General features: G+C 41.8%; 1 protein-coding gene across 2 annotated transcripts in view; it reads left to right on the top strand.

The window, feature by feature from the left end:
• PAPSS1 (3'-phosphoadenosine 5'-phosphosulfate synthase 1) overlaps window positions 1–8,563 on the top strand; it is an 85,470-nt gene extending 76,907 nt beyond the window's left edge. For both annotated transcript variants that reach the window (XM_067568269.1, XM_067568270.1), the window contains one exon: window positions 7,864–8,563. In XM_067568269.1, coding sequence (XP_067424370.1) covers window positions 7,864–8,002 — 139 coding nt within the window. In that variant the 3' untranslated portion in view covers window positions 8,003–8,563. The remainder of the gene's footprint in view (window positions 1–7,863) is intronic.
• Window positions 8,564–19,182: the final 10,619 nt, after the last annotated feature.

Here is a 19,182-nt window from a genome sequence, read left to right as displayed (position 1 = left end):
CCTGATGTAGTCTATTCTAGGTACTTAAGGAACTAGCTGAAGCAATCTCTGAATCATTGACAATTATTATCAAGAGCTCATGGAGGAATGGTGAGGTCCCAAAGGACAGTAGAGGACTGGACTTCCTATCTTTAAAAAGGAGGATCTGGGGAATTATTGACCAGTGAACCTAACTAATACCCAGAAAGATATAGGAACAAATAATTAAAACAATCAATTTGAGTAGCCAACATGGATTTGTTTGGAACAAATCATGCCAAATCAATCTTAATTTCCTTCTTTGATAGGGTAACAAGCCTAGTGGATGCGGGGAAGGAGTAGTTGTGATATAGCTCAATTTTAGTAGGGCTTTTGATGCAGTCCCATATGACATTCTCATAATCAAGCTAGGGGAGTATGGTCTAGATGACATTATAAGGCGGGTGCACTGCTGCAATACTCAAAAGAATTTATCAATGGTTTGGTGCTGAATTGGGAGGGCGTATCCAGGGGGAGTCTCGGGGTCAATCTTGGTGTGGTGCTATTCAATATTTTCATTAATGACTTGGATAATGGAGTGGAGAGTATGCTTATAAAAGCTGGAGATGAGAGGGATTGCAAGCACTTTGGAGGACAAGATTAGAATTCCAGATGATCTTGTTAAATTGGAGAATTAGTCTCTAATCAGTAAAATAATGTGATGCTATTTCAAAAAGGGCAAATGTCATTCTGGGGTGCATTAACAAAAGAGTTATTATATAAAATTTATGGAGGTTATTGTTCCATTCTACTCACGGTGAAGCCTCAGCTACAATACTGTGTCCAGTTTTGGGCACTACACTTTAAGAAAGATGTGGACATATTGGAGAGAATCCAGAGGAGAGCAACAAAAATGATAAGTAGTTAAGAAAACCCGACTTATGAGGAAAGGTTGAAATAATTAGGCACATTTAGTCTAAAGGTAAAAAGAGTCAAAGGGGACATAAGTCTTAAAATAGGTAAAAGGTTGCTATAAAGAGAATGGGTGATCAGTTGTTCTCCATGTCCACCAGTAATAGGAAAAGAACGATAGACTTGGGCTACATCTACACTACGAGCTAAGGGTGTGATTCCCTGTATAGCCACGGTAGCATGGGTAGTGACAACTGAGGCACACCTTAGCCGTACTGGGTACATACCCACCTGAAAACAGTGAATATGTACTTGGCATGGCTAAGCAGTGCCTCTGCTGCTGCTACTGTGCTACCATGGCTACATTGCTGTTTATATTCATGCTAGCTCGATGAGAGCTCATGCAAGTATGTGTGTGTGTACACAAGCAGGGCAATCACACCCCTAGTGCATAGTGTAGATGTAGCTGCAAGGGAGATCTGGGTTAGATATTAGGAAAACTTATTAACTATAAGGATAGTTCAACACTGGAACAGGTTATCTAGGGAGGCTGTGGAATCCCTGTCATTGGTGGTTAAGAACAGGTTAGACAAACATCTGTCAAAAATGGTCTAGATACTTAATCCTGCCTAAGCATGGGTAGGAGGGAATGGACTTAAATGACCACATGAGCTCTACATTTCTATGATTTTGTGATTTACCACTACACAACTATTTTTGTAATGTGTACAATTGATTTGTGTAGAAAAAAGGTCCAGACCCATTGAAGTCAAAGTAATGAAATTAGGATACATTTAATTTGCAAGTTTGGTTTTTTTAGTTAAGAATATCTCACCCCTTTAACTAGGTCTATCACTTCTAGCATGTGTATTGCTAACCACTGAGCTGTAGTTGGGTCTCTACATTTGAGTTCTGCTCAGTTAGTTAATGAATGGAAAAATGTGTTCCAGGAGACCTTGTTCTTTTTTAGTAGTTGTTGGTGCTCTATAATCATCCCCAAGAGGGTCCCGTGACACAGTGAAAAAGGAGCTGGCGAATTCTTAAACACCCAAAATAAGTGGTGTGATGGTCACAAATGCCGAGCATCTAACTTCGGAATCAAGAATTTTGAACAATGGGTATCTAAAGTAATTTAAACGTCTGTCCTAAACACAGTTTTACTCGACTTACGGTTTTGACTAGTCTGTGACTAAAGAACAATTTGTATTTTAGAAGTATGATAGATTGATATACTGGCAATTGCAAAAGGTCGATAGGTACCATTAAGAGAGATGTACATTGGAGGCTGGCAGATCAGCATTATTTGGCAATTTAAGGACAGGTGCTGGATGCTTGTGTGTTTTTTCCCATAAAGAGGAAAACGTTGCAGCAGCATTCTAGTCTGGGACTGCTGTTGAATGCTCTCAGGCTTCTCTTAGGAATGTCGTGCAATAGATATTTCTTCCCAAGACACATTGGGGATGGAAGAACTAGATTGTGTGACTGATTCTATCTGTGTGCTCTCTTAAACCTGCCTTCCATTAGGAGGAAGCAGTAAAGCTTAGATGGGTGGGACTCTTAGGGTATGTCTACACTGCAAAAAGTGTATTCTTAACTCTGAATATCTAACCAGCATTAGCCAACTCATGTTAAGAACACAGGATTGTGGTTTTTTAACAGTGAAGACCTACCTGTAAAGTATGAGTTTAGTTAGGTTTGTTAAGTTTGACACACCCGCTTAAGTCATAAGGGTTATTATTTTTGTCCTCAGTGTACATCTGTTTTGGACATTTCTAAAACTCCCCTTCTGTATACATAATAACTGGGCACTGGTGTAAGTTTTATGCTAGTGCCTTGAATAAATATGCAGGCATAACTAATAGATTAACCTACTATTTAAGGGGCTCTTGCAGTTGATACAGTAGCAATTATATTCAGCCAAATATTGGGCAAGTCAAGAGGAGTATTCATGGAAAGGGTAATGTAAAGAGTAAAAAAACTACAAATGTCAGGGCTAGGAACTAGATAATTAAGCAACAGAGAAATGTTTTCTTTAGTTGTAGTGGAAAGGAGCCAGCAACAGACAGCAGAACTCCCATTTCATGTGATGGAGAAATGTTTGCAGGGTGAAGCAGTGTCAGAAAAGGAGGTGCCTAGAAAGCTGAGTTTTAAATCCTTTCACAGAGGGAATGCAAGTCAACCACGTAGGTCTGAGAGAGCTTGGCATTCCGGAGGGAAAATGGATTTTAATGGGTTCTGTGCTTTTCCTTTTGTCAAATAATCAAAGCAGAATTGTCTAGTATTCTGTGTTACTATTTCTTTGCATTGCCAGATACCTGATCTAACCTACATTTCTGCAGGAAAACTTGAGCATTTTCACTTAGGCAGAACATTTGTAGAATTTTCCCACAAGAGTACATTCTACTTCAGTCAACTGTTGCATGCAGAAATCAAGATGGTACAACACCATAATCCTGTGCTAACCTTAACTTTTAATATAAAATTTTATCATACTTACCCATTGATAGCTGAATCAGTTTAACATTAGTACAACCAAGAGGCTGGTCTTGGCAGTTAAAGAGCTGTAATTGTTTGGGAGAGGAGAGATTCCCAAGTCTTTGTAAGAAGACTGTCCTGTAAAATTCAGCCACCGATTGCTGCTGAGAAGAAACTCTACTAAAAAAGGAAATTTGTTTAACAATCAGTTGAAAGAAACCACAGCAATTTTTGGAAAATGAATAATTCTGTCTTGACAGAGAACACTGTGAGATCCTTTTAGCCATAGGAAGCCCATAAATACAGCTACCGGAGCAGGCTGTTTATCCTCTGTAAAATGTGCATGAAGTTAGCTAGTGCATCTACGTATGCAAGGAGTGATTATTATTTTGTTCTCAACTGTTCTGCTGATGGTCTAGGACTCTTCTTTAGCCCCCTCTGTTGGCTCTAATAATGGTTTTTGGTGCTGCCCGTGGAAAATGGATAACTTAAAATGGTAAGTACTTAGTTTAAAAGTTTGGGGGAAACTTTGATTTGTTTAAACTAAACATTGCACTTTTCTCAGCAGCCTGCTATAGTTCTGCTATGAGCAGATACTTTCCTGGAGGTTAAGGCACCAGACAGAGACTGAGACTCTGGAGATTTGGGTTCAGTTCCTGGCTGTGCCAAAGACTTCCTATGTGACTTTGGCCAAGTCACTTAATTTCTGTGCCTCAGTTCCCCATCTCAAAACAGAGGTAATATTTCCTTTCTCCTTCAGTCTTGCCTATGTGGACTGTAAGCTATTTGGGGTAGTGACTGTCTTCCTGTTTTTTGTATGTAAAGCTCATAGCAGGGCACAATGGGACCCTGATCTCTGCTGGGGCCTCTCAATGCTACTATAATACAAATAATTCTTGAATGGTGAAATTTGTAATCTTTAAAGAGAGAGAGAAGCCAGCCTTACTGGACTGATAAGAACTCTGGTCTTGAAAAATTAAAGGAAAGAATGAAATGTTAACAATCTAAGTTGTCTGGCTTGTCAATTATCACATACTTTGTTTGGTAATTTTTATATAGGGATTATTGGTATAGTCCTACCTACTGATGTACAACATGAGTAATGTGAAGACCAAGTGGATAGCACCAGATTGTTCTCCATTTGCCTGCATCCTAATAGAATAGAGTAGAATATAGGTTTCCAAATGTAAAATGCTCCTCCTCTCTCTATCCATATTGTCTTTGTACTTGAGTTATTGCCATTTCCCCCTTACTCAACTGCCTAGCTCTTTAGAACTGTGCTGCAACAGACTACTTGCTTTTGGATCTCAGGCTTACACCAGGCTATAAATGTAGTGCATTGTTGACCTTCAAATGCCCTTTCAGCTATAAATGGAGGCATGAGGAATACTATGGAGCTTTCTTCTCCCTCCCTTGCCCCGTCCCTCGCTATGGGTTTAATAGAGCAATATACCCAAAACCCCAATGCCAACTAGCAAACATATTTCATTGCACTCTCATGGAGTGATTTTACTGCTTCAGTATAATAGAGTTCGAGTACAGTATGGTTTGGAGAAAATTTCATTGTCTCACTGGTGCATATTTTGAAGATCAGGTTTTCTGTTTCCCACGCCATTTTGACAATTTTCATAGTTGATTTATTCTTGTCTCTTTGGAATGTGTGTTCAATTGTAAAGTTTAAGTGGAGTTGTTAATCCTTGTGCAGATCCTCCATGAAATTTCCTGCTGTACCAACTAATCCATATATTTTCTCCTCAAAACAAAAATAGTTTGTGTTACCAGGCTAAAGGGGAAATAAACTAAGGAGAGACACTCTTTTTTATTGTTGTTGGCCATTTCTAAAAGGCAATGGGTGACCTTTATTCTTTTACTCTATTACATCAGTGCTACAATCTGAAACACAATTGGCAGGAAAATAATTGTAAATAACTAGTGGAAGCATATACTGTAATATAACTTGGCTCAAACCAAGCTAATTCCATCCGATAGGTATAATGGTCAAAAGTGCCTAAATCCCATTTTCAAAAGTGATTTAAGCACCTTGGATCCTAAATTCCCTTAATTTAAATAAGACTTAGGCTTCTAAGTGCTTAATTCTCTTTTGGAAATAAGATTTATGTGCTCTTGAAATGTTTACCCAACATCAACTTTACTCTGATGGTAAAGATGTCTTTCTTTCCCCTTCCTCGCCCCCATTTATTCCTCCCCAATTTCTCATTCTACAGAGTTAACGAGTTAAAGAATTCCTAACTCATCCAGCAGTCCTCCTTAGCAATAAGTAGTACTCTTATTTTCTCAGGTAGCAACATTTCACCTGAAAGCAAATTTTCTTTGTCAATATGTGTTATTTCAAAAAAATGTTGGGTTGTATTGAGTTAGTTTCAGTAATGGTATTGGACAAGGCTTCCTTTTCTTGCTAGTTGCATCATCCATTGCTACTACTCAGTGGAGATCTGATCTTTATCATTAGTGTAAATATGTCAACTTATGCATGGTTGAACAATTAAGCCACTTTTATAGTATTTTCAGTTTAAAAATGGAAAACTTTCTAGCAACAAATACAATTTCAAATCAAGGCTTATGCAAGGAGCAAGCAACCATTGGACCAGATCAGTAGCTGGTATAAATAAGAATAGCTTATTTATGCCTTTTGAGAATCTGGCCTATTGATTTTAGGGAAAGCCATGTATTAGAAAAGAAAATGTTTGCTGGAAGAAAAAAGAAAAGCGAGGAAGAGGAGGAATGACCAAACCAAAATTTAACCTTATGAAAATTTGTGTAAATTTTTTTGAGATGTTGACACTTCCAGTTTCTTAAAAAAAAATAAATAAAAAATAAAACTTTTTAATGCAACAAAGGACCCCATACCTCTTTTATAATCGTCCCATAATTCTTTAATCAGATGCTCTTAGCCATTTGACATATCTTGCCTTACGTCTTCAGGTTTGTGCTCTATTTGGCTTCTCCTTAGTGGTGCTGATATTCAGACAAAGAGCCAGGGAGAGGTCAAATAGTGCATGCATTTATTGAGAGGCACTTAAATAACATAACTGAGTCTCTTTAAATCCAAAGGCTGGTACCCTCTTTTAATCCCTTCTGGGAACTTCAACCTCTGTTCAAATTCCCACCCCATTCCCTGCCTATAAACAGCTAAGTATTGACATATAAATTGTTTGCAAGCTTCAGAATTAACACCCCTCTGAGTAGGACATGGGGAGTCCATTCCCCTACAGCAGTCATAAGCTGCAAACTCTATATTATTTTATTCACTCTAGGAAATTAACCTGGATGCGTCTTCCTGCAAACTATGGTAGAAAACAGCTGCTTGTGAAGAGAGAATAAAACTCTTTCCTACACAGTTATTGAGAGGTTGATAGACACCAGAGTCCTATCTATACTAGGGAAGAAACTTGATGAAAGTTTCCTATTTTTCAGTCCTATTGAGAGCATAGGTTTTTTCCAGTCTAGAACCCTCCCTTTAAACAATAGTTCAGTTAAGTTTTCTTATCTGATGCGTGTTATATATTCTGTGTAGTTGAAGTACGTGTGTGTGTGTGTGTATATTTCTCCTTTATTGCCACAATCTGGGCACCAACACTACTGTGAGATAGTTGAGCATAGGAAGATCATTCTAGGCTTTACTGTTGTGCATAGGATTACAATCCAAATAAAAAAGTTGTGCTGCTAACAGCTTGTGTAGTGTGCATTGTGAAAGGGGACTGTGGAATGCTTTCTGTACCTTGCTAACCTCCATCTCGTACTGAGCATGGTTTAGCACTTAAAACTAAACCTTGCCCTCTGATGCGCACACTTGTCTCTCATTTGTTTCATTCTAAACCATGTGCATGTGAGGTCAATATTTGGCTTTTATTTCAAACAGACCAGTGAAGAATGAGTAACAAATACATGTAGCAAATTGAACAAATGAAATAAGTAAAATTGCTGTATTTAATTTAACAATAAATCACTTTTGATTCGGAATACTTGGTAAATTTTCTGACATTGTGTCATTCTCAACTGTGTTTAACTCTTCCTCAGAGTTAAATCTGGTTAGAAGAAATCTTGACATTTTTCATTCTTGTCACCCACTCTGACTGGATTACTATTGCCTTTTTTGGTGTATAAAATACTGTAGAAGCTGATGATAGATAATCCTGATTGTCCTCCATTTTCCATCTGTCCTGCTGAATTTTATCTTTAAGAATAACAGCTATAGGAAGATAGATAGTTTCATCCTGCTGTAGCACCTATCTCGAACGCATTTGGACATACGCACATACCCCTTATTTAGCTTAAGAATATATATTGTATAGGGTGTATATACTTTGAGGATTTTCTGTTATTCTTCATTAGCAGCATGTCTGAAACTATAGTTGTGTTCCCAAATATTACCCTCCAAGGTTGGGTTTTATTAAAGTGTAGTATAAAGTAATTATCAAAAAAAGGAGGCAGTAAGATCAGTCTCAGCTGTAAATTCCATCTTTTAATTTCTAATTATTTTGTTATTTACTTTTTTAGCCATGAAGACTTTGAGTTTATATCAGGAACCCGCATGCGCAAGCTGGCTCGGGAAGGACAAAATCCTCCTGAAGGTTTCATGGCACCCAAAGCCTGGACTGTGCTGACAGAGTACTACAAATCCTTGGAGAAGGCTTAGGCCTCTTATTAACTGCAGATCAACCTTTGACGTTTGATTTATTACCAAGAAGGGGACCACACAGTCACCGTTCATGCTGCTTTGTTGTGGTGTCTGTCAGGAAGTTCTTTCCTGGAAACAGACTCTTTCCCCCGAACTTAGCATCATTCATTGCCTGTCTTATGGGTTCTATTATGTATTGGCACCTAAAAAACTGCTGGTTTTAATGTCTTCTCTTTTATTACAGTCAATACTCTTGCAGTAGGATTTTTAACTCTTGTCTTTTTTATATTATTTTTATGCCTCTGTCCTATGAACTCTGCAGCTGTTACATTGATGCAGGTTTTTTTTCATACTCTATTTAAGCAGTCTGGTAGTTTTTGATTTCATGGTTTACAGGATGAATGTAATGATGAGATCTTAGAACTATGGAAGTAAATGAAATATTTTAAAACGGTCCTCAATACTTTTCTGTCAATTAGTGATCACAGAAGCATTGTAACTTTAAACTCTTGTTATATGTAATCTCAGAGAAAACTTCTTTATGCAGCTCAATTAAACTTCTTTGCTTTCTGTATTAAATTTTTGGAGTTCATTATTTTATTCTGTATTTCTCTTCCGCACTGGAGCAGCAAAGTAAGAGAAAATGCATAACTCATGAGTAGAGGAAAATATAGGCTTTACTATTAATTATATTTAATGCTTATCCCAGAGATTTATGGTGGATTGGATTTCTTTTATTTGTTTGTTGCCAACAGTGTAATATGTTGTTAGTGAGAATATTTTATCCAGTTTGATTTTAAGTCTTCCCAGTATTTGCTGCCAATTGTCTCATGACCCTAATACTTAAAAAAAAAAAAAAAAAAAAAAAAAAAAAAAATTAGTGGGAAATCCTGCATCCATTTTACTAGTTATTTATATTTTTGCATATGTTTCTAGGCAGAGAGTTCATTATCACACAAAAACTTCAAGCCTTGGCTACTGTTGCAATATAAATACATGTCTCATGAGAGAATTTAGCCCAACATTTGAACTCCCTATTTCCATCGTTTCAAGAGCTCCCGATGCAAAATAAAATCTAGCCTTTTTCCCTTAAAACTTCTCAGCTTGTGAAAATGATGATGTCCACATGCACTTCAAGGGTCCAGTAAAAATCTTTAACTAGTTTAATTCAGTATCCAAAGCAATATTTATTGCAAAAATTACAAAAAGTAAATTCTCAGAGTGAGATACAAACACCTACTTTCCGGCTCTCGAGCCATTTTTCAGTATAAAACAACACTGAGCTATTGGGATTCCATCAAGTCTTTGCAATACTCTGTTTTCTTCATGGCTGCCCTATTGTTAGCTGTGAACCGTTTTCCCCCTCCCTTTCCTCATTGCCATTCCCATCGCAAAAACAAGGTATGTGGGAAGAATCAAAGTAAAGTCATATTTTTACATGAGGACACAGGCTTCATCATGAGATTGAGTTGTGTCTGTTCATGTAGTTTCAAAGGAGGCAGTAGTTAATGTAACTAATGGATTATTAATCACATATTTCAGCTACTTGTTCTCAATGGAATTTGAATAATCTACTACCTTTATCCAGTTCTGAAACTATTTAAGGCACTTCAGTCTTGTTATGGGAATTGAAAAGTCTTGTGGTGTGCTCTGAATAAGATTGACCTTACCCTTCTTCCTAAGTTTCTTTAAACATCCGACAGTGATATTTATGCCTGTGTAAAAGGAGCAATGCTAACAGAAGTTATCACCATTTACATTTACAAAGAGCGCAGTGCTGTCCCAGAAAGAAAAGAGGGGAACTCCGATTGCACATCAACAGCTTCTAACCAATGTATGAGTGAGGGGAGAAATTGTAAAAGCTTATCATTTTAAATTGGCTATACAGATTTTCTTCAAATTTTGCTTTCTTTTAGATCTTGGCAAGAACTACAATACATGTAGTTTGAACAAAATTAGCTCAGGTTTTTTTAAGTTACACATGCAAAGTTTCCAGTTGGAATATGTGGGTGAGCTAATGTTTGCAGAACCAGAAATGGGGATTACAGTGAAAGTTGGACCTTGGCCTTCAGTTGTCATGTTTGCTACCTCCATTAGCCCCAGTGTCAGATAATTACAATACTTTGACACACTATTGGTGTAGAAATGCAAACACAGAGGCTTAAGCTCTCAATTTAAGAACTGGTACTATAAACATATTGTTTCCACTATATGATGTAAGGATCAGAAATCCAGTGTGAGCAGATAGGCAGGCTCAAGAATGTGACCTATTCTACTTCGTTCCAGCTAGAGAACAGAATATCAAAAGAGTAATTAGCAACTCTGGAAGCCTTCCACACTTTGGCTGCTTTGAGGCTTTGAGGTTGTTAGTCCTGGATCTCTCTCCTAACCAGCCCCTCTATTAAGAAATCTTTCAACTTTACTCTTGTTTTAAACAAGCAGCCCATACCATCCCCAGTATCTCTTATAGGCCCTTAATGCCCAGCTAGTACCAGAGGCTGATCTGTCTGCATGGGCAGCACTGGGTTCTAGTGCAGCAGCTCTCTGGTCCACCATGTGCTTTGGCTGTACCTTAATTTTCTTTTTCTCAATCTCCCAGTGATGAAAGTGCATGATTAATGCTGCTTCTTCAGCTTCTCCTCTGTAGACAAACTGTCTCTTCAGAAGGCTTTTTCTGTGTAAAGAGGCTTACAGCAGAAATGCTACTCCTTGCCACAGAGCCCTCTGTGGTGTCTCATCCCTTACTCATACATGCCTATACAGTGACTCAGAACCCATTATATGGCTGCTTTCCAGCTTAACTCGAGGAGCTTCTCGAAGTCCTTAACTGTTGGGTGGTGACATCCTTTTCTTTACCGTGGGTGCTGCCTACCAGGAGGCCATAACTGAGAGCCGTATGGAGAAACTAGCAATAAGTGCCTTACAGGAGGCAGCAGCAGGACTAATTAACTACTGAGGTAAATGTATCCCAAACCTGTCCACCTGGTTATTGGCACTTCATGTAACTGAAAACTGACCAGAGTCTTAAAGGTTAACAGGAGCTCTGTTTATCTAAGGAACAAGTGAAATTAACTTTTGGAAATAGTGATGTGGCTCTGATTGCAAAAAGATAGAGAGTTTGGATTGGATACAAATTTCAAGGTGACTTTTTTTCCCCCCCCTCTCGCTCTCTGGCTAAAATCCTTACAAATGGGCTGTGGCCTCCCCTCCTGATCTTACACAGGGGGACCATATGGCTGTTCTCCCATGCTTTTTGCACAGCCCTGGAACTCTTACTTGCCACTATCAAATCATTCTGACATATTGAGTGTAATGGCTTACAAAAGTAATAAAACACCAGAAAAAAAAACCTCTTCCCTGCTGATTTTAAAACCCCGTATCAAATGATACAAGGACAAACTGGACCCAGCTTTCCAAAACATAAGAGTTAATGAGGTGGATGGAGTTTACCAAGTCCTGGTCTTTGGGGTTGAATAAGTGTTACAAAATGATTACAGCTCCTCAGTGACATTATTTATTCCAGATGATGCCAATTCCAGCAACATACTTTGAGCAACTTGAGAAAATTGTTTGAGTTTTCCTGTGGAGTCACCAGGAAGCATAGAATGAGGATATCAAAACTTTGTCAAGCTTACGGAATGGAGGACTCCGGCTGCCTATTTTAATGTTACAGCAAAGCGCTTGGGAGCGTAAATTGTGTGGGGTAATGTTCCAACTCAGATGCCATGGTTTGTGATGGAAAAGCAGCTAACAAAGACTGAGGATTCTGGCTCCTCTCTGGATTTTTCAATAAGGGATCTAAACACTAACAACTCAGTAATATGCCAGACATGGAAAATGTGGAATAGGTTGCATAAACTATTAAGGCAAAAGCCTGGAGATAACCCAAATTTCTACATCTGGAATAATTCTTCAATAAAAATCAGTAAGAACCAAATATACTGAGTGTTTTGGATGAGGAAAAAAGGGATTTGAGTGATCATAGATCTTAAAGTGAATCTTAATTGCTATGGGGCCAGTCCTGCATGTGCTTTGTATCTGGACCATACATGGACTTCAGTTTTTCCCTAATTTATTGACTTCAGTGAGAGTTCCATGAGAGTTCCTTGCAGGATCAGGCACAATGACGTTTAATGATCTGAAGGAAAAATATCCCCGAGACCCTAGTGTTTGTAACTCAGGAAATGCTAAATAGGAGGATCTGGCCCTCCTGACTGTTCCTGATGGACTGTGAATTAAGCTACCTCTGCATTAGCAGCTCTACACATGTCCAGGCGCATGGTGTGCCATAACCCCCTCTCTTCCGCATCTAAACCCCTGAAGTCCGTGTATGAAGGCAAGTACGGGGCATGTAAGCCAGCACGACTGAGCAGTGTGAGTGTGTACACACCTCGCCCTGGGGCACAGTTGCACACACGTCCTACAGAGCACTAGGAACAAGGGCAAGGGCCAGTACCAGGTCCCAAATTTCCATAGTTCTCCAGCCCCATTTCTACAATGCAGTGAACCTTTTCCTTGCCTGATCCAATCTATACAGGTCCCTGTCCTCCCTGACATCCCCCCCCCCCCGGTCACTGGTGGTAGTGAACTGTGCTGACCAACTGAAGGTATGTTTTCCACTGCACACTATTGATCAATACAGGGAACATGGCTCATGTTCGGAGAGCGGCTGCCTGGTCCACCAAGCACAGGAGTGCTGGTCAATGTGTGGTTGGAATACACCATCCTCCGTGATTTCTGCCAGAGCTGCAGGAACTTTCATCTGTCCTGGGAAACTTCACAGAGGCTGCAGGAGGTGGGCATTCACTGGACTCTGGCTCAGTGCTGGGAACACATGAAACACCTAAGGCACCTGTACTGGAGCACAAAATAGTCACTCCAGGAAGGGTCATCACACACGCTCGTTCTATTATGAGCTGGACTGGGTGCAAGCCAGGGTTCCCAGAATAGAGCCTCGAGTGGCTCATGACCCCCCACCTCAACCCCGACAGCCTCCTCATCCTATGGGCTACCAGTGAGGGCCAGGGTAAGGAGGCAGCAGGGACTGTGGAGGAAACCGCAGAAGATCCAAAGGAAGAAGATCATGTCACTTTGCACCTCTACCCAGAGAAGACAGTTGAACCAAGCCCCACTGATGATCCTGCGGAGGACCCTGAGCCAAGACAGGAATAAGCACTCAAGGCTACTAAATTACAATAGATCCCCCTCCTCGCCAAAATCCCCTCATGCTCCGGTGCTACATGCCTGATTTTTAAGCCTAGCCCCTGCTCCACTCTACCCCAAAATGACCCCCAAGTAAAACATGACTATAAATCAATGATTTGACTGAATTCTCATGAAGCACTATTATGCAATTGGCAGAACATGACTATATATATGTACCTTCTTCCTGCATAGGCTCCTCCTTTCCCAAAAGGTTCCTCAGTTCCTAGTAAACCTTAAACCTAAAACCCCTGTTCCCTACACCATTGTCTGTCCCTTTCACCGCATTAAGACCCTGCAGTTCTGCCTGGCTAATTGACCCTGTGTGTGGAACTGAAAACATTTCAGAAAATCCTACGTTGGAGGTCCTGGACTTTGATCTCTTACCAAAAAGGGTAAATTTGTCCTCCAGGACCTTTCTCCTACCTTTCCCTAGGTCCTTGGTACCTACAAGTACCAGGACCACCAGCTCCTCTCCAGCACTGCACATATATCTGTCTAGATGTTTTGTGAGATCTGCAGCCTTTGCACCCAGCTGACAATTTACCATGCACATTCTCCTGGTCATCACAAATCCATTATAATTGCCTGGCTCTTACTAATAACTGGGTAAAAGGGGTATCCTCCATGTGAGAGGATTCTCTGACCTCGTCTGGAAGGAAGGTCCCAACAATGGGATTGTTTCCCTCTGCTCCAGCTTGATGTTCTCTTTTCTTTGAGACTTTCATCAGACTTTAACAGCATAGAGGCTGTCAGACTGGGGGTGGGACTGTTCTACTGTGTTCCTTAAAGTCTCCTCTCTGTCCCTCTCTATCTCCCTTAGCTTCTCCAGTTCAGCCACTCTGACCGCAAGAGCCTGTACTGTCTGAGGGCCATGAGCTGCTTGCACTGCATGCACACACAAACCACCTTTCCATGAGGCAGATAATTGCATGTGCTGCACTGAGTTCAATAAACTGGATAGCCCCCACTCTGCTGCTGGTCTTCTGCCTGCTTTATTTGTACTCCTGCAATTTTTTGAGGTTAGGGGTTGGGAGGGGGAAGGGTTATTGGCCTATGGCTAGAGTATGTTTGTTAGGTGTATCTGCCTCTCATACCCCTTTGCAAAACTACTCTGTTTGCTGTTCCTGGCTTTTTAAACCCATTTTCTCCCTGAGTTAGCCCTGCCCGTCAAGGATCCTAAAGGGGTCAGGGATTGAAGGATGGCAGGCTACAGCCTCATTAGCAAACTTTCTTCCTAGCCTACCAGGCCATTTGGCTCAGCACACAGCCCCTGGAACAGACTGCACTATATTTTTCACACAAGCAAACAGGCAACAAACAGATAGACAAACAAATTAACAGACAAACTCACCCCAAGGGTCACATAGTCTCTCCACCTTCAGCTGGAGATCTCCCTCATGAAACTCCCATCTTTGCTGCTCTTGTTCACTAGCTCCTAACCTGAAACTATAAAATAGATTATTAGTGGACTATCATTGTGCACCGATGTCTGTGCCTTTTTCAGCCAGCATGCTGTCAGTGATGGTCCTGGGGCCCACAGACTGGGGGAAAGGGAAAGGAAGGGTTTGGAAAATGCCTGGTTGGGAATAGGACAGTTGTAGGAAACTTATGGTTGTCCACAGTTACAGCTGTCTTTGGCTTCTTTGAAGATTACAAAACGTTTTAAATGAGTTCCCTGAATTTCCCCTCCAGGCCCTGTCTTACTGTCCCCTTACAAATGAGAGTTGCATGGAGCTGAGGGGGTATAGGGTTGGTTAAGTATGGGAAGGAAAAGGGAATCTTTTGGTTGTCCAAGGAGCGTCACAGAAGTCTTTTCTCCCTTTGAAGATTGGTGGGTTTTTGGGGGTTTTTTTAACCATTCCCAGTCCATGGTGTCTGGTTCTCTCCCTGCTCCTAGCCGTGCTACAGAAGCCGGGAGAGATGTGTTTGGGGGTGAAGTATCCACTTCGGCAGTTGCACAAACACAATGCCTGTATTCCTTTGCAATAGAGAGGTGAGTAGCTTGTGGTGTTGATGGGAAAGTTCAGGGAACACAATAGAGTTGTGAATCTCTCTCCTTCCCTGTCCCTTTCACTGCTGTTCGCTGGATACAGGGAGCCGCATTTTCTGGTGATGCAGGCGCAGTTGGACGTGGGTGAGCATTCTTAGTGGTTTGCTTCTCTACTTCCAAGAAAACTCCATCCACATGGAATATAGTCAATTTCCCGTTGAATTGCCTCCCTCTCCCAGAAGCATATTTCAGCAAATTTCTGGTGTAGCAGAAATTCCAGTTGGTTCTTGAGGTTCAATGCAGTACAAATGTGGTTCACCTTCATATATGACCAAAACCCTTCATTCAGCAATATGTAGAGAGGTGATCATTATCAGAGACATCTCTCTGGCATAGACTGATGAATCACATCCCCAGGAAAATGGAAAGCCACACCTCTCTCTCCTGTTCTGGTACCTTGAAAATTGCTACGTTCTCCAAATACTGGCCAGCCTTTAAAGAAGAAATTGGCAACTGGTAATGCAGCCCCTCGAAGAAACTGAACTCATCCCAACCGCCCACTTGAGACACTGTAAAAATTATAGATTTTTAAAAACACTGCTTTATGTGTCTTACCATTATTAGCCTCTGCTCTTCAGGGGGGCTGCAAAAATTGTCTGAGAAGCAAGGACAATCTAACAGTCACATTCCTGAAATGCTAAAAAGTATCAATAGTGTGGCCTTCAATGGTAAAGTTATTATATGGAGGGATTTCTTAGCTTTGTCCAAAAGAATTTTAAAGAAATAATGCTACCCTTGTAGCAGTTGGTGAGAGAGGCAAGCTTTGGAACTACCCACCCAGAGCTCTCCTTCAGATATTCCCTCTATCGCCTTCTCTCTCATGAACTCTGCAAACATGCATTTAAATGAGCAGCTCCAGAGGATCTCCTCCAGGGGGTCAGGGAATGTGCTGCAAGGGTGTGTTACCTAGCAGCTCTGTGTTCTTGGGGAACCAGGGCGCAAAACCCCAACTCTCTCTCTCTCTGGCTCACCTGAATTACCCCCCCACCAGCCCATGCTTGAACCAGAAACCAAAGGCATTTCAATATCAAAAGGCAGGAGACACAACTGAAACCCTCCCATCAAGGGTGAGACCATGCCCCATAAGCATCTCAGTTAGCACATGAATGGAGAATGGAAGCCTCATCTACATGGAAGATGGAACACGCACTGAACTCTGGGATTGCTGAAGCAGGGAAGCACTGCATGTTGGGAAATCTCTGCCCTTTGGCTGCTTAGAGGAAACTATTCCACTAGGAGAGCAGGAGCAGCATCCCAGAGACAGCAGAGGCAGATGGAGAAGGACCCTGGAGGACCTGCTCATTGGTACAAAGAGAAGGAACCAGGAGCTGTTTCAGTTCCTTTGGGACACAGGAGATCGGTCTCTTTAGCCGGAGGAGGCACTGATGAACCGGTTCCTGGAGCACGATGCCCACCACAGGGAACGGGTGCTTGCCCAAAAAGAATGGGACCCTACCCCAAAGGAACGGGGGCCTGCCCTGATGCAATCACTCATACAACTAGTGGCTGAAAGAATTTGGAGCCTGCCTATGGCTGTGGACACTGCTCCTCTCTGGGAACTGGTACCGCTTCCTCTTCCAGCTGTGGTCCAGAGTGCTGCTGTGGCAGAGAACCCAACAGCCCTGAGTGACCAGGAGGAGTCTGCAGGACTATGAACACAAACACCTCTCCATCAGTCCCTGAAAGCCCTTACAAGGGAATGCCCCTGAGCATGCAGGAGGGGAATGATGAACACATCATTGAGATGAACACAGTCTCTGAAGCCCAGCAAGTGTTCAGCCTCTAATCTCTGTCCAGGAGACATCCCCAAACAGTTTTCTGTAGCCGTTTCCCCTCTTATCAGAGGGAGGGGGGAGGATAAGGAGACAGGTTCACGAGCATTAATGCTCAGGGAGGCAGATGCCCCTTGTGCTTTGACATGCAGTTCCTCTTAAAGTTTCACTCTTATGTTACATGTGTCGCTTCTAATAAATGTTACTGTTTCCTTGGCTGTGGACCCTCCTTCCTGAACAGGACATTTTTTCTGGTTTGGGATGGGGCCCCGCGATTCAAAGCTCATGACTTTGATTTGTGTAACACTCTGTGGTGCCATCACACTCCAAAGGAGTATCCTTTATTCTTCCCACGTCCACTTCACCCCCACCCCAATCACAGGCTGTAAATATCCAAATTCCAAAGAATACACCAGAGGGATGGGTCAAGTGACGTGTTCATAGTGCAGTGGTAGTTTTAACAGGAGCAGAAGTCACAAAAATGAGAAAGGTTAAATAAACTTATTTATGGCTTAGCTCATATACATGTAAGCAGGGTCTGAATGAGCTTTCCTGCCCCACTCCAACCCTCCCCCCGCCCCCATATCTAGTGATGAGCTGTGGGAAAAGATTCCAGGAAGAGACCGTATTTGCATAAGCACACCTGTGCTGCTTAGGAACTCAGCAGAGGGAACTGCTTGGTCCAAGTGATCAATTTTGATTGGTGTTGGATTACAAATCACTTCAGTATTGAGCGTGGGGGTAATGAAATGTTATCCTGATTGTATGAGTAAAGGGCAGCAGAACTGTACTTAGCCTTCCCTGATTGAAGGGGTCACCCTCAGCTGAACCTCATTCACTAAGCAGGGAGTTGGGATGACAAATCCCAGTGAAAGAGAAGAAAAGTGTTCCTACGTGGTGGTGTAGGCTCTCAGTCAGAGTTACACATACCCCTGAGGGTACACAGGTGTCTTTCAGGAGGTGCTCAACATATTTAGATCAGTTATTCAATGTGGGGGTTGCAGCCCCCAAGGCAGTCATAGGATGGGTTTAAGGGGATCACAATTGCAGGGCTGGCTTGGGGGGCAAGCAGGGCAATTGCCCAGGGCCCCATGTGACAGAAAGCCCCGTGAAGCTAAGTTCAACACTACTGCCTGGGGCTCAGGTTTCAGACAAGACTCATAAGTGAAAAAGAGGCTCAGGTATCACACTGAAAGGTAAGTACAATATTTATAGTCCAATTGATTTATTTTATATTTATATGGTAAAAATGAGAAAGTCAGCAATTTTTCAGCTGTGACACTTGTATTTTTATGTCTGATTTTGTAAGCAAGTAGTTTTTAATTGAGGTGAAACTCGGGGTATGCAAGACAAATCAGACTCTGAAAGTCTGAAAGTGTACAGCAGTCTGGAAAGGCTGAGGACCACTGGTGTAAGCTTTGCCTAAAGCTATGTCTACACTACAGACCTTACAGTGGCACAACTGTACTGCTGATGTCACCGAGGCTGTCCTGCTACAAGTCATAGAACGGAACAATTCCCATTTGCTGCAGGCTGTCACGCATCATCTTCAGTCCGTGGAGCGCTGGTTCTGGTCCTGGGAAACAAGCAGTGACTGGTGGGATTGCATCATTATGAAGCTGTGGGATGATAAGCAGTGGGGTGGTCGGGAAAGGTGCATGACGTGCGCATCTTTAGGAACTCTGGTCTGTTCAATAAGATGCAGGGGGGCACTTTCTTCCCTGACTAAAAAATAAATATTGGGGATGTTGAAATGCCAATAGTGATCCTGGGGGATTCTGCCTACCCCTTGCTCCCTTGGTTAATGAAGCCAGGCACCGGGCACCTGGACAGCGAGAAGGAGCATTTCAATAACAGGCTCAGTAAGTGCAGAATGGTGGTTGAATGTGCAGTTGGCCATTTAAAAGCCAAATGGAGATGTCTCCTTACTAGGCTAGACATCAGTGAAAAGGACATCCAACCTGTTATATCTGCGTGCTGCGTTCTCCATAATTTGTCTGAAATGAAGAGGGAAAAGTTCCCCCAGAGTCGGGCTGTGGAGGCTGATAGGTTGGCTGCAAATTTTGAGCAGCCAGATTCCAGCGCTATGCTCGGAGCCAACCACGGAGCGCTTCACCTTCGGAAAGCATTGAAAAACCAGTTTCGCAATGAACTGCAGTAATGTATGTATG

The sequence above is a fragment of the Emydura macquarii genome, unplaced genomic scaffold, assembly GCF_026122565.2.
Source record: "Emydura macquarii macquarii isolate MOO-44397 ecotype Brisbane River unplaced genomic scaffold, CSIRO-AGI_Emac_v2 contig_2863, whole genome shotgun sequence".
In the NCBI taxonomy this organism is placed as follows: domain Eukaryota; kingdom Metazoa; phylum Chordata; order Testudines; family Chelidae; genus Emydura; species Emydura macquarii.
This window is presented reverse-complemented; position numbering and strand designations above follow the sequence as displayed.